At 38.3% G+C, this 14,966-nt stretch overlaps 1 protein-coding gene across 1 annotated transcript; it reads left to right on the forward strand.

Annotated features, from left to right (window-relative positions):
- Positions 1-967: 967 nt before the first annotated feature.
- Positions 968-14,764, forward strand: LOC103180136 (HERV-H LTR-associating protein 2). Its single transcript, XM_007895798.2, has 7 exons — positions 968-1,185; positions 5,820-5,948; positions 6,295-6,387; positions 7,333-7,647; positions 8,182-8,496; positions 9,155-9,463; positions 13,891-14,764. Exons 3-7 carry the CDS (start codon positions 6,336-6,338, stop codon positions 14,010-14,012), a joined length of 1,113 nt encoding a protein of 370 aa, XP_007893989.1. The 5' UTR covers positions 968-1,185; positions 5,820-5,948; positions 6,295-6,335; the 3' UTR covers positions 14,013-14,764.
- Positions 14,765-14,966: the final 202 nt, after the last annotated feature.

Consider the following 14,966-nt stretch of genomic DNA (forward strand, 5'->3'; position numbering starts at 1 on the left):
AACAAAATCCAAGGAATATTCTTATTATTATCAAAGCAGACCCTGTATTACGTGTAGCAAATGACGGTAAGCATCATTAAGTTTAATGTAAAATATAAATTTTAATAAATTTTAAAAATCGTTACCTGTCGAAACTCAAGTCAGAACATCAAATTCAGCACATCTAGGCTCGACTACGCCAACTCCCTGCTTGTCGGCCTTCCCAACTCTTCCTCCTGCAAGCTGCAAATCATCCAGAACTCTGGAGCTCGTGTCCTCTCCTGTACCAGGCTCCATGACCCCAACACCCCAACCTTCACCCGGCTCCACTGGCTCCGCAACCCCAGGAGAATAGAGTTCAAAATATTTGTCCTGGCCTTCAAAGCCCTCCATGGCCTTGCCCCTTCCTACCTCTGTGTCCTGCTAAACCAATATTAGCCTCTCCCTCCAGCCTGCTCTACATCTCCCGCCTGGCCCACCCCACCAGAGGCGGTCGGACCTTCAGTTTCTCTGCCCCACCCTTTGGAACTCCATCCAATATTCCCTTTGCCTCGCTCGATCCCTTGACTCCTTCAAAGCACATCTAAAGACCCACCTCTCCGACTACGCCTTTGGCCACCCTCCTACCCTCCCTGCCCTCCACCCTCGCTGATCCCAACACCCACACGCCTCCACCCCCACTCGGGTCCAAATCCTTACTGTTCAGTGCCTTGCGACATCCTCCCAACGTGAAAGGCATTATACAAATGTAATTTTGTATTGTTTTGTATCATAGCTTACACCCACAAGCAGGTGAACCATATGTACGTATCTACATACCTACTACACATCAGCTTTCCCTCCATGGATCAGCATTACAATGTATGAACTTATACAACAATAATAATCCTTGCATTTGATTTAGCGCCTTATCACATCTTCGAGACGTCTCAAGGCGCTTCACAGAATATACTGTAAAGTGAATTGACTGCGTATTTTGTGGGTAAAATGCTAGTGTGTTCCTAATAGGCTAGCAGGACCACAATAAAAATATTATCATAAATGCCTTGCCCAGTAAAAACATTCTACAAATGTTGAATTGTGAAATCGTTAAACTGGATTGGCAACTGGAATATGTTGTAATAATACCCAATGAGATCAAAGTACAAACATTAAAGAACAAGAGAGAAGTGAGGAACCTGTTGGAAAAAGAAAACGATTGAATATGTAAGTACAGGAGAAGAAATGTATTCAGTAATGTTTAATAAGCGTACCTTATTAAACATGTGTTTAGGTTAGTTGTTAATGTAGTGTATAACTTTTAATGTAGTGGCACAACTTTTTCCCTAGACTTTGATTCACCAGTACGTGTTCAGGTGCCAGGATTGCTGTGCTAACGGCAGTGTTACTGTAGTGTTTTACTGGTGCTCAGAGACACAAATATAGTTTTTACTACGTTAAACAGATTTGTCCTAAGGGTGCTTTGAGATGTTTCAGCGACATGAAACTTTTCCACAGGACTTTGATTCACAGTACGGGTTCAAGTGCCAAGACAGTTGTATTAAAGGCGGTGTTTTACTGACACTCAGAGCCGCAAATATAGTAATATAGTTTTCATCATGTTAAGGGTGTTTTGAGATGTTTCAGCAACATGAAACATCTGAGCTGCATTATCATGAACAAGTATTATCATTAATTCAGAGCATCCAATGTTCACTGGCAGAAACTAATATTACAACAAGGGGAGGGGAGACAAGCTTTCTATCCATCTTACCACATCAAAAGGTGTTTCTGTGCACAGTTTACTGCTGCACTTTGTCCAAAAAATAGAGTCAATCCACTTTACAGTATATTCTGTGAAGCGCTTTGAAAAGTATCAACGTTGCGATAAGGTGCTACATCAAATGCAAGGATTATGATTATTATTATTATTATTGCTGTCAAGTGTAGCGGCTGTTTTTGTAGGGTCCACATTGGTTTCCTCAGTCAGAGCATTTCCAGTTCAAAAAAAAGCAATACAAACTTAGTTAGTAATATTTGGTACAAGATTGGTTACAGAAAGAGGCAATGTGGAATCCTGCAGCTCAGTGGTTAGAGCACTCGCTTTGCAAGTGAAAGACCTGGGTTCGATTCCCGGCACGGTGAAACCTTGGGCAAGTTTCCTTACTCCACACACCTGATAATAATCCCTCAAAAAAACAATAATAAATTAGTCACTTCAATCCATGACTGTTTGTGGGACACTGCTGTATGCTGTATGTATTGGCTGCTGCATTTCGCCCACAAATATACAGTCAATTCACTTTACAGTCTATTCTGTGAAGCGCTTTAAGACGTCTAGAAGATGTGAAAAGCGCTATCTCAAATGCAAGGGTTATTATTATTATTATTTATGTTTCTGAATTTGAGGCCGTCCACAAATTCTTCTTGCTAGTAAGTGTAAGGATTTTGACAGGGTGTGGAATGTGGAACTTCTCACCCTAAGAATCTGAACCTCAGTGAAAGACTAATGTGCAGAGGGGAAGTAACCTATTCCCCCAGAAAAACACCAATAAAATGAATTTGACTGCATGAATATAGATCCATGATTTCACCTACAAATACACAATTATTACATTCTACAGTAAAATCCTTGAAGCGCTTTGAGACCTTTCAACGACTTGATAAGGCGCTGTATAAAATGCAAAGATTATTATTACTAATATTATGATGCCCCAGATTATTATGAATAATAATATGGAGCATCAAACTGCTATATTTGTTACATACTTTTCAGTTTCCAATCCAAAAATATCATGTACTACATGAGACATTAAATCTCATGACACACTGTACTTTTACTCTCTGAACTTCAACTTTTTTATGCTTGCGAAAGTTAATATCTAATCTAATCTAGGTTAAGCAGAATAAAGATTTCATAGAGTAGGCTCTAAAGGTGTGCCCCCAAAAAATTGGCAAAATACAGGGCTAACAAATCAATGTCAAGTCATAAATTTCAAAACGCGCATATTGAATTTATTTGATTTGTAGTAATTCATGCCAAGCCTCAGCATCCAGCCTTAGTGTTCTTTAGTTATTGGTGTTTTGATTTTTGACTTGTTCTGCCAAATAAAATGTTTCCCAAGATTAAGATGGAAACAAACCAATCTGCTGTCATTTCTGGTATAAGTGACTTGACAAACCTATGTAAAGGCGGTGGGTGGCTAGGACTAGAATGGGCTCGGCCCCACTCCCCCCAATCTATCTACAGCTCACCTCTTTAAGGGGAGATGTGAGGGGAAGGACCTCAGATGTGAGGAGGACCACGGTCAGTCCTCCAAGGACCTTGTTGTGTGCCATTTGTCTGCTGCGTTTGCCTGCATATAAACAGTCACCACACTTGCCATCAATTAGTTTGTTAACTACTTTGAGGTTTGGATATTGCATCAAATGCATGGATTATTATTAGCAAATAGGTTTGACTTACAGTAAAATACTTAGCAGTCAAATGTTGCTCACTCAATGTATCTGCAATCACCTCTCTCTTCCCCCTCCCTCTTTCCCCTCTCTCTCTTTCTCTTCCTGGAGTCCTGGAATGTATTGGTTAGAGCACTCGCCTGGCAAGTGAGAGAACCCAGTTTCGATTCCCAGACAGGTTGTGCCACATTCAATAAATGCTGAACCACCAAACTCAAATCCCTATCTATCCTTAGGCAAATTCCCTACATGGCTCTGTTTATCTAGCAGTAAGTAGGAACCCAATTGTTGGTCAATTCACAGATCGCTTTCCAGGGGTTGTGCGCAATTGGCCTCCACGTTTCGCCCACAAAGTATACAGTCAGTTCACTTTACAGTATATTCTGTGAAACATTGAGACGTCTCAATGACTTGTTAAGGCGCTAGGATTATTATCACAAGGATTATTATTACTCTACATGTTCTTTTGATGACTTCACAACATTTCAGTAAATGCTAAATAATCAAACTCAAATCCCTATCTTTCTTTATCTACCTTTTCCGAATGACACTCCTGCAATAAACCCATGTGGAACTCCACAAGTTCCCCAACCTGGAAAGGTCATTTTTAATTTGTCGACACCTGCTGATAGAAATGATTGTGTCCCATGAGGTTTTTGGTCATCTCAGTCTGTGTCTATCCTCATATTTGTCAACATTTTTACCAAGCAGACACATCTAGTTATTTTTTAAATTGGAGTTCACCGAGGCACTATCAAAAAGGAACCGAAATTGTATGCGTGATTTGGGACAGATGAAAATTACACAGAAGAACAGCAATGACTTACTTCATGCCCTTCGCATAGAATGCTGTTTTGGATAGCTTTACTGTGATGGGGCACATGCTGAACAGAGGGAAGTACTTACACCAGAACTTGAGATTATTTAACTATTCACAGTTCAGCGTTCATTATTTACAATATTTACATGGAAAACATATATTAAAAACAAGAAACTATTGATTATGCTGTGCAAATAAAACATCTTAATCCCAGCATTGCACCTGGGTTATTTGTTTAGTAGTTGCTATATAACACCTAGGGTTGTGTTTGCTTTGGATTTCTTGCTATGCAACAGCTGCAACAGCATAACCTGTTATACTAAATACAGCGAAAATCCTCATTCTTGCCTTTGTTATTTCCTGACTCAACTTCTCACAGTGACTCATGCGACTCAACTTGTCAAATCAAGGCTCGATTATGGAAACTCCCTCCTCATCGGCCTTCCCAACTCTTCCCTTCACAAGCTGGAGATCATTCAAAACTCTGCAGCTCGCGTACTCTCGCGCACCAGGCTCCGTGACCCCATCACTCCCACCCTCGCCCGACTCCACTGGCTCCCCATCCCTCAGAGGATCGAATTCTAGATCCTCGTCCTCACTTTCTCCGCTTGGCTGATTTAAACTTGCTGGCTTCCAAACAAAGACTGATTTTAAGATTTTTTCACAATTCTATAAGATTTGAGACAAAATCATCTTAAAGGTTAAGATTAGGGAAAATTCCAGACCCCCTGTGTCTTCAAGTGACACTGTCTTCATCGTGCTCAGGAAACGTTTTGCATTTGTTAAACCACGTGACATAATGATGTAAAACATAAATTAAAAGTTTTTTTTAGTCTATCATTCATTAAGTGTGCCCAAACTCTCAGTACATTATTGCAGGTCAATATTGAATTCTAAATGAAAGGATTTCAGAAGGGAGTTTCTCCCAATGTCCTGGTCAATAAATCCCCTAAATAAAATTGGTCACTCACTCCATGGCTGTTTGTGGGACATTGCTGTGTGCAACTGGCTACAGCATTCACCCATAAAATACACAGTCTACTTTACAGTATAACCAGTGAAGCGCTTTGAGAATCTTGTTGCCGCGAAAAAGCATTATAATAATAAATAATAATACTCAATGCACACCGTTGAGACGTCTCAAAGCGCATCACAGCCTATACTGTAAAGTGGAGTGACTATGTATTTTGTGGGCGAAAAGTGACAGCCAATTGCGCACAGCAGCGTCCCACAAACAGTCGTGGATTGAGTGACCACATTATTATTATTTATTATCGAAGGCAAGTATTATTAATATTATCTCTTTGCTATTACTTGAATAAGTAACTTTCAAGCTTTAATTTTCATCAAGTAATTTGTAATTGAATAATTTACTTACATTACATGTAAAAGTATTTCACCCACAGAATACACAACATCACATCACTTTTACAGAATATCGTGTGAAGTACTTTGAGACATCTTGGTCACATGATAAGATGTCATAGCAAATTAAAGGATTATTATCATTTATTATTAAGTCTATTTGCTCAATTTAGAATCACCAAGTCAAAGGTGTCATTTTATGTCTCTCTCCTTCATTCAGAAATCCGGTGCAGCTTCAATGTGATAACGTTATTCTTAAGAAGGATGATTCCTGAAGTTAAGCTGCCTCTCTGCACTAAGAGGCAAGATGCGGGTTTTTCACCTGTGTAGGCTTTTTTGTGATGATATGGTAAGAAATTCGGTTTCTCTATTTTACTTTATTGAAAGCCTTTTAGATAACAGCCCAGCTCAGTCAATTGCACTCTCGCCTCTTATTCGGAAGGTTGTGAGAATTTTGAGCAATTAATCAATGTCAGGAGAACCTACGTTGTCGAAGGTTAAGTTTGTTTTGAACTTCTTGATGTTCCATTTTGCCTGCTCAGATAAATGTTGAAGATTTCTGTGCCATGTCCCCAATCATTTATGTGTGCAGAGCTAAAATATAGCTGATAAGGTATAAGCCAAACAAGTCAAGCATTTTAAACATACCCATTCTTCTGTCTAATTTAAGTTATACAATTTTGTTTCACTTTTAGAATTCAAACTGTACATACTGTGAACTGAAGGAACCAGAGATATGTTCCATCAAATATTTTCCATCTGCATTTTCTTACAAATTTCAAATTCAGGTGAGTGCAACATTTCACTATTTTTGCAGTATTTGTATGTTGACAACTCTAGGGCAACAATGAAGCATCATTAACTGTATGAGAAATTGAAAATGACAGTCTCATGAAGTAACTGGCCCGTTTGCCTAACAGTTGAGTTTAACTATCTATTGTAGAATTATGGTTCCTGTCCGTGCCAATGAAGGATAAAAAACTTTTTATTTGTGGGTTAGTATTAACAGATCAGTGATGGTGTTTCATTTCTGGTATCCCAGGTTATGTAGTCTTCAGGTAACCAGTTTGATGGTTGCTTTGTGGTATAGAAGAGCTTGATGTGTTTCCCTGATGTTGAAGTGTCAGTTCCTCGTGGCACAGTTAGGTCTGCATTGAGTTCCTGTTACTGTGAAGGCAACTTGGCCAGATGCTTGATAGTATAATACATGCTGTGTTGAATCTCTAATCGTTCAGTTGGGCCCGTCTCAGATGCCGAATAGCTACTGCTTCAAATTCCTTATATCACAGAAGTGAGTGTGTATCCAATGTTTCATAGTAAGTTTTTTTTTGGTCAGTCGGGTGGGTGTCTGACACATGCGGAAACCCATCACCATGCTTAAGAGTATCCAAACTATACAGTAAGTAAGTTGAAGCAGTCATTTACTTTGGGACACATGGAGCTGGCACACAGTTACTGAGATTATGAGATCTCAGTACTACTGAGATTTGCTTTCAAAAACAAAATAATAAGAACGTCATTCATATTATGTGTCAACTGAAAACTGTAACCTGAATTAGCCAGGGTGCTAAAAATGTAAAATTTTTGTGCAGATCATTAAACATACGTTTTGTCTGAAAATGTATCCTTCTTTACAATATTTGAATTTATTTCAATAATAAGTAATATTATCTATTCTAGATAATGTTTCCAAACAAAAAAAGGGTTAATTTGTTTCACTTGATTTATTTCAGTTGGCTACATCGTTGGTGTTATTTCCAAAGATGTTATTCTAAATTGTCAATTTGGCCCAGCTAACTTGGATGATATAATAATTCACTGGACTCAGGGACCCAGGGTTGTCCACAGCTTTTATCGAAGTACTGATCAGCTTGCCAAGCAAGCAGAAGCCTACCGAGGAAGAACCAAGCTGTTCACCAGTGAAATCAGCAGTGGCAATGGATCCCTTCTTCTTTCAAGCATTGATATTACTGATGAAGGAGAATACAACTGTTATGCCAGCACACCAGATGGAAAATATGAAAACAAGGTTCCGCTAAAAGTAGGAGGTGAGAAACATGCTATTGATTACTGCAGTAAAGGTTTGGGAACACAAATTACACAATTAATTGTTCCCTTGCCTACACAAAACACAAAATACTGCAGATGCTGGAAATCTGAAACAAAAACAGAGAGAGCTGGGAAAACTCAACAGATCAGACAGCATCTACGGAGAAAGGAAAGTGAGTCAACTTTTCAGGTCCACGATCCTTCGTCAGACATCCCTTGCCTACTCCTATTTGGTTGCATCTGCATGTTACTGCGGTAACAGTGCAGGCAAGTATGAATAATGAACGCATTTGGTATAGGATCTTTCCCATCAGGAGGATGTCTCAAAGTGTTTTGCTGTATATATTTTAAAGTGGAGTGTGAATGTGTTCTGTGGGCAAACGTGGCAGCCAATTTGCGCATGGCAATGTCTCACAAACAGGCATGGAGTGAATGGTCAATTTCATTTGGGGGATCGTTGGCCAAGACAATGGATAGATTTTAAAGTATCTCAATTATATGCACAAGCCAAAAATTGTATTGCTTTCTTTCAGCGGAATATCGCAATTTGTTACTGACCCCTCCAAATATGCTCTCTGTTGAGACTATGCCTGCATCTCTTAGCTGTTCAGCATCTGGGGGCTATCCAAACTTTACACTATTATGGCAGACAGTAAGGAACGACGGTATGGATGAGAAGAATACCATCACACCCATGGATGAGAAGACGACCATATCTCATGATACAAAAGGACTTTTTATAGTTCGAAGCGATTTGAATATTATGCAAACATCAAATCGAACCTACAAATGCAATATTAAGAATGATCTCCTAAATCAGTCATGGAATGGGTCCTGGAAGATGCAAGGTATTGATTACTTAATATTCACTGAAAACTTCAAAAGTGTTGTTTCATGTCAAAATATTGCAGCCCTATTGGGATTTGTGTGGGAGTTGATTAGTAAAAACATGTTCTTTTCTTCTAACTCCTTAATGCTTTTTTGTACATAATCCAGGTTCATATGAGGGAGAAGGGAATAAAAAGTTATTGGAGAAGGATAAAAAGGGATGGGAGGCTTACGTGGAGTAAAATTTCAGCACAGACTCATTGAATTCGCTGGACCTGTTGGGTCAAACAATGCTTTCATTGTTTCAATGTTGTACAGTTGTAATTCAATTGGTTGACAAAATATTTTATACTGCGTGATATTTGCTAAATTTTGAAAACGATGAACTTATTTAAACCCAGAGCCTTTTGGCTCAAAGTCCAGTGTTCCACTGACTGCCATATATTTTGCTAATATGTTGTTATAATTTATTATGAATGCTATTCAATGTTTCGTTAACTGTACTAGCTATAGTCTGTTGAAACACAATATTTAATTGGAGGGAGAGCTACGAGACTTGTAATATGATAATTATCACTGATGATATTTGGCCATCATCAGTTTTGGTAAACATATAAATCCTTTTTCTTATAATGTAACTATTTGCTATGCATTAAATATTTCTCTTTTGTTGGGAAGGCACACAGGATGGAAAAGTGGGGCAAGACATCACACTTCACCACATTTATTCCAATAATGATTCTTCAGACTTGGCAATAACATGGAGATTTAAGAACACAGAGAACTCCTCTTCAGTAATACTATGTGAATTGAAGGGCCAAAAGAGTACAGAGGATGCAAAGTGTGGGGACAAACCTTCAACAACAGAAAATGAATGGAATGTCTCCCTTGTATTGCACAATGTAACTTTACAAGATTCAGGAGAATACACGTGTGAAATCACATCCAAGAGTTCAACGCAACTATTCACCAATATTCTAAAACTAGGTAAGTTCTTCATCAATTTTACAATCGATTATGCTTTAACTGTCTGCTTGATGAGTTACATCCTCTTGGTAAAGATTACAAGAAAAAGTGGGAAATGGAAGAAAAAGTGGGAATGCAGAGGACTGGGAAAATACAAAAGGCAACAAAAGGATACCAAGAAAGTAATAAGAGGAGCAAAAAGGGAGTATGAAAAAAAACTTGCAAGGGATATTAAAACCCATAGTAAAAGCCTTTATAAATATATTAAGAGAAAGACAGTGGTCAAGGGGAATGTGGGTGAAATAGATGTAGGTGAGACTGTAATGGAAAATAAGTAAATGACTTGTTAAATAAATACTTTGCTACTGTTTTTATTGTAGAGTATGAGGACATAATACCAGCCATACAGGGAAACCTAAAAATAAGTCAAAGTGAAATGCTCAATAAAATTGATATTAAAAAAAAGGTAATGGAGAAAATAATGAGACTCAAGATAAATAAATCTCCAGGACCTGATAGCTTCCACCCAGGGTGTTAAAGGAAATAGGAGAGGAAATTGCAGATGCATTCGTCATAATTTTCCAAAGCTCACTAGATTCAGGAATTGTGCCCTTAGATTGGAAAATTGGGAATGTCAGTCCATTATTTAAGGAGGGAGAAATCAGGAAACTATAGAACTGTCAGCTTAACGTCAGTTGTAGGGAAAATACTGGAATCCATCATCAGGGACAGAGTGACTCAACACTTTGACAGGTATGAGCTAGTCAAAAAGAGTCAGCATGGGTTTGTGAAACGTAGGTCATGTCTGACTAATCTAGTTGAATTTTTTGAGGAGGTCACTAAAATGGTAGATAAGAGAATGTCTATGGATGTTGTTTATATGGATTTTCAGAAGGCATTTGATAAGGTTCTGCACAAAAGATTATTAGCGAAAATGGAAGCGCATGGAGTCGGAGATAACCTTGTGATGTTGCTTTGTAACTGGTTGGGGGGCAGGAAACAGAGAGTAGGGATAAAGGGAATGTTCCTTGATTGGTGGGATGTGGCAAGTGGTGTCCCCCAGGGTTCTGTACTGGGACCTCAGCTTCTTGCCATATATACAAATGACTTGGATGAAGGAATAGAAAGTTTTATATCCAAGTTTGCAGACGACATTAAGCTAGGAGGCTGGGTTCAATTCCCGGCAGGGCGAAACCTTGGGCAAGTTTCCTTACTCCACACGTCTAATAATAATCCCTCCAAAACCAAAAACAATAATAAATTGGTCATTTTCAATCTACGACTGTTTGTGAGACATTGTTGTGCGCAATTGGCTGCCGCGTTCGCCCACAAATATACAGTCAATTCACTTTACAGTGTGTTCTGTGAAGCGCTTTGGGACGTCCTCTCGACGTGAAAAGCGCTATATCAAATGCAAGAATTATTATTATTATTATTACATGGGAACAGGAAGTTACAAAGGGACTTACACAGATTAAGTGAGTGGGCAAAGCTATGGCAGATAGAATTCAATGTAGGTCATCAAACATGGATTGAAAAAAGATAAAGAAGAATATTTTCTTGATGGAGAGAGTCTAAGAACCGTGGAGGAGCAAAGTGATTTGGGTGTCCATATCAACAAATCACTAAAAAGTAGTTCCCAGGTGCAAAAAAGTAATCAAAAAGGTGAATGGAACGTTGGCCTTTACTTAAGGGGCCTGGAATACAAAGGGGAATAAATGATGCTTCAGCTGTACAGAGCGATAGTCAGGCCCCATCTGGAAACTGCGTTCAGTTTTGTGCACCGAAAGTTATATTGACCCTGGAGGGGGTACAGCTTAGGTACAAAAGAATGTTACCAGGCCTTAAAAGGTTAAGTTACGAGGAAAGGCTACACAAACTTAAGATTGTATTCCCTTGAGTTTAGATGGTTGAGGGGTGATTTGATTGAGGTGTTTAAGATGATGAAGGGATTCGATAAGGTAGATACAGATAAGCTATTTCCTCTTGTGGGGGAATCCCAAACGAGGGGCATAATCTTAAAATTAGAACCAGGCCATTTAAGAGTGAAATCAGAAAGCATTTTTTCACTCAAAGGGTGGTAGAAATCTGGAACTCTCTCCCCCAAAAGGCTGTGGATGCTGGATCCATCGACACCTTCAAGAGTGAGGTTGATAGATTTTTGGTAGGTCAGGGTATCAAGGGATATGGGGAAAGAGCGGGAAATTGGAATTGTCAAGATTAGTTGAGTTACAGATCAGCCATGATCTAATTGAACAGGCTCGAACAGGCTCGAAGGGCTGAACGGCCTACTTCTATGTTCCTAATACTTTCCTGGTGTCCAAAAATTGAAATAGCTGTCCTGAAATTGCTGTTGGTAATTTTAAATCTATATCCTCTCATTCTGCTGTCTTGATCCTTCCTGAAGTATTGATGTGGGATTCCTTTTTCAATCCCATTTAAAATGTTATACACTTCTATAGGGTCCCCTCTGAGATGACTCCTTTCATCACAGAAGAGCCCTACCTTGTCTAATCCATACTCAAAGCTCATTCCTCTAACATTGGGAATCATCCTCATTGCTCTCCTCTACACTGCCTCTAGGGCTGGGAAGACCCCTTGTATCCTGACAACCAGAACTGTATGCGGTACTTTAGGTGGGGTCTGACTAGAGTATGATGTCTGGGGGAATCTGAACTCAACTGATTTGGCAAGATTGTCCGGAATCCTGTTGTTCCAGTCACATGGATGACAACAGTTTGGGCGATCGATCGATCGATTGAGATTAATTATATTAGGATTCTCCCCATATTTAGGATGATGGTTAGGAATAAGTGTTGTGTGTAAAAGTACCTTTAAACTTTGTAGCCAAATACCTTTTGCATAACATGACTATGTTTCGGTTTTGTTTCAATTTTTGGCAGTGTTTGGATTTCTATATTGTTTGTTTAGTTGGGTGTGGTAAGATTTCTTGCTACAAATTTTTGCATCTGCATTCTTTAGATATCCAAGCAGACCAATCTAACAGCTTTGTTTTTGAATTTTGTCTTGTCACAAACTTTGCCTCCTCGTGTGGACAAGTTCTACCTGACTGTCTAGCTCAGCTCAGGCACCTGCGCAGATGATGTTAGCGCTACAGGATTGAGTACTTTCTCAGAATAGAGTCACACTTCTGGTCTAATTCCGAGTCAATTATAATTATGGAGACTGAATCGTTCTGTAGTTTTTTGCTGGAGTTTTTAATTGACAGAGTCCACAGATAATCAGAGATGACAGATTTTACAGATTGTCTTCGATGCAGAAGCTTGAACGAAAAAAAATAACCTTAATAGGTCGAGGTTGACTGCTACCCTTGGACAGGTCTAACCTCCCAGTTCCCAGAGCAGCAGTCCATGCCTCTAGGCTGCTAAACATATTATTTTTCTCATTTTCCGTTGATTTGAGAACTACACCCTCTCAAACTCGATACTGCGATTTTCCATTTGAAACTTGTAACAATACTCAACGACATCCCATACAGACTCTCCTCAATTAAAAGAAAAATGACTTTTTCTACAGTCCTAATTACTATCTATAGAAATATCTATATTTGACCCAACTGTACAGCGCCTTGGGACGTCCTCCTGACGTGAAAGGCGCTCAATAAATGGAATCTTGTTGTTGTTGTTGTTATTGTTGTATGATTACAATGGAGTTTCCGATTAAAAGTGTCCCAAGCAAATTACTCAGATAACCAATAGTGCATGAAACCCCTGGATCCTGAAGGCCAATTGTCTTCTTTTATTGAATTTGTCTTTTTTCTGAAAATCAATAAATGTTCCTTTCCAATTTTCTCACTTTCCTTCTGAATGCATTCACTTACATTGGCACAGTTTTGTGCATCCCACAAGTGGCCCTTTTTTGCAGGTGATAGTAAGCAATGTCAGGTTCTGTGAACATAAGGGGCATCATAACGAAGCCCATTCTCTCCTCACTAATGTCCACAGACAAACTTTCATCACATGAGGCCCTGAATTGGAATAAAACCCTCAGATGTTCCCCTTTCTTCTGGCTAAGAGATCCTAATCATGATTTTTATGACCATGTTATAGGATGAGATAACTTATCACAAAACAAATTATTTGCACTTTGGAAAGTTGCAACTGATTCCCAACCTTGCCTATGAGAACCTTAATAACATTTCAGCAGTGATTTTCCCTTATTTCATGCACTTCTTAAAATTTTGTTTGTGATTTGTAATGTTTACAACTTGTATTCTAAATTACTTTTTACTAACAAGACTATCAATAACTGTACTAGTTCTGTTTTAAACATGTAAGTCGATTCAGCATTTGTTTGAAATTGATTAAAATGTACTTTGGCTGTTGAAGGTCAGACACTTTCTGTTTCTAATGTAATTAACTGTGAAGTACTTAGAGACATTTCAACTTGATAAAGCTCTAAAAAAAAATCATGTTCTTCTTTTTCAGAAACATTACCTATAATCGCTCCTGAGACATCAGAAAACCTGAGACATCACTACATAATTATTGCTTCTATTCTACTTGTATTATCATTAACTACTTTTGCTATTTTCTATAAACCAAAATAAGGTAACACTGGCGTTGAATTAATTTATTGCTTATCAAGATATCAGGAAGAAGGGATTCTACCCACTTACCTTCTGTAAAACCCACAAGCCCCAAACTCTAACTCTAACAAGCAGCAGTAAACCTTGCATACCTTGCCATTATTCCTATATTGAGAGTAAATAGCACCAGATTATATGACCTTTGGGGAGCATTAAAGTTGGAACAGATCCTTTTCTTACCCGATGTCCACACGTACACTCACCAACAAGGGAGGTAAAGGAAAACTAGTTGATTTTCCCTTCATAGCACAGGGGTTAATTATATGGCATCTATTCCCCCCCCTGGTTAAGATCCGCTATTTCAACAATGACCAAGGATTAAATCTGAAAGAATTCTCATCTGTGTTGCAGCAACACAAATACCCCTATAGATCCCTTTTATTTTACTGCAAAAATAATTGCTTATTGATGATAAGATGCTTTTCTGATGTTTTTTCAATAGTAATAAATACAAGACATAATTAAACAATTGGTCTTTTATAGTAACATTTGCAGCAAAGAAAATTAAATGAATTTACTGTACCTGTACAGTGTATATTATCTATGTTATGGTTTAAATTGTATTTTTACTTTGTATAGTGCCCTTCACGTGGAAATTTTTGTTTTTGTATGTAACAAAATTGTTGTTTTTAATCTAGTGATTATAAATTATTTTGTAAATAAACTTCCATTCAGATCTAACTGATCAATGAATTAAACTCAGGAATTAATTTGCACAAACAAAATTGCCAATGTTCTTTCCTATGTTGCTGTTCTTTTAATGAAAAACTCAACTTCCTCAAGTGGTCCCACAATCAGATTTTGCAGTTTGCTGCTACTGAAGAGGTTATGTATGTATGTTACAGTAAAGTTGTGGAACTATGGATTTCGTAAAATCTCTGAAATTTTCAGTAAAATCAAAAAGTATGAAATCAC

Source organism: Callorhinchus milii, unplaced genomic scaffold (assembly GCF_018977255.1).
Source record: "Callorhinchus milii isolate IMCB2004 unplaced genomic scaffold, IMCB_Cmil_1.0 Scaffold4, whole genome shotgun sequence".
NCBI classification, from domain to species: domain Eukaryota; kingdom Metazoa; phylum Chordata; class Chondrichthyes; order Chimaeriformes; family Callorhinchidae; genus Callorhinchus; species Callorhinchus milii.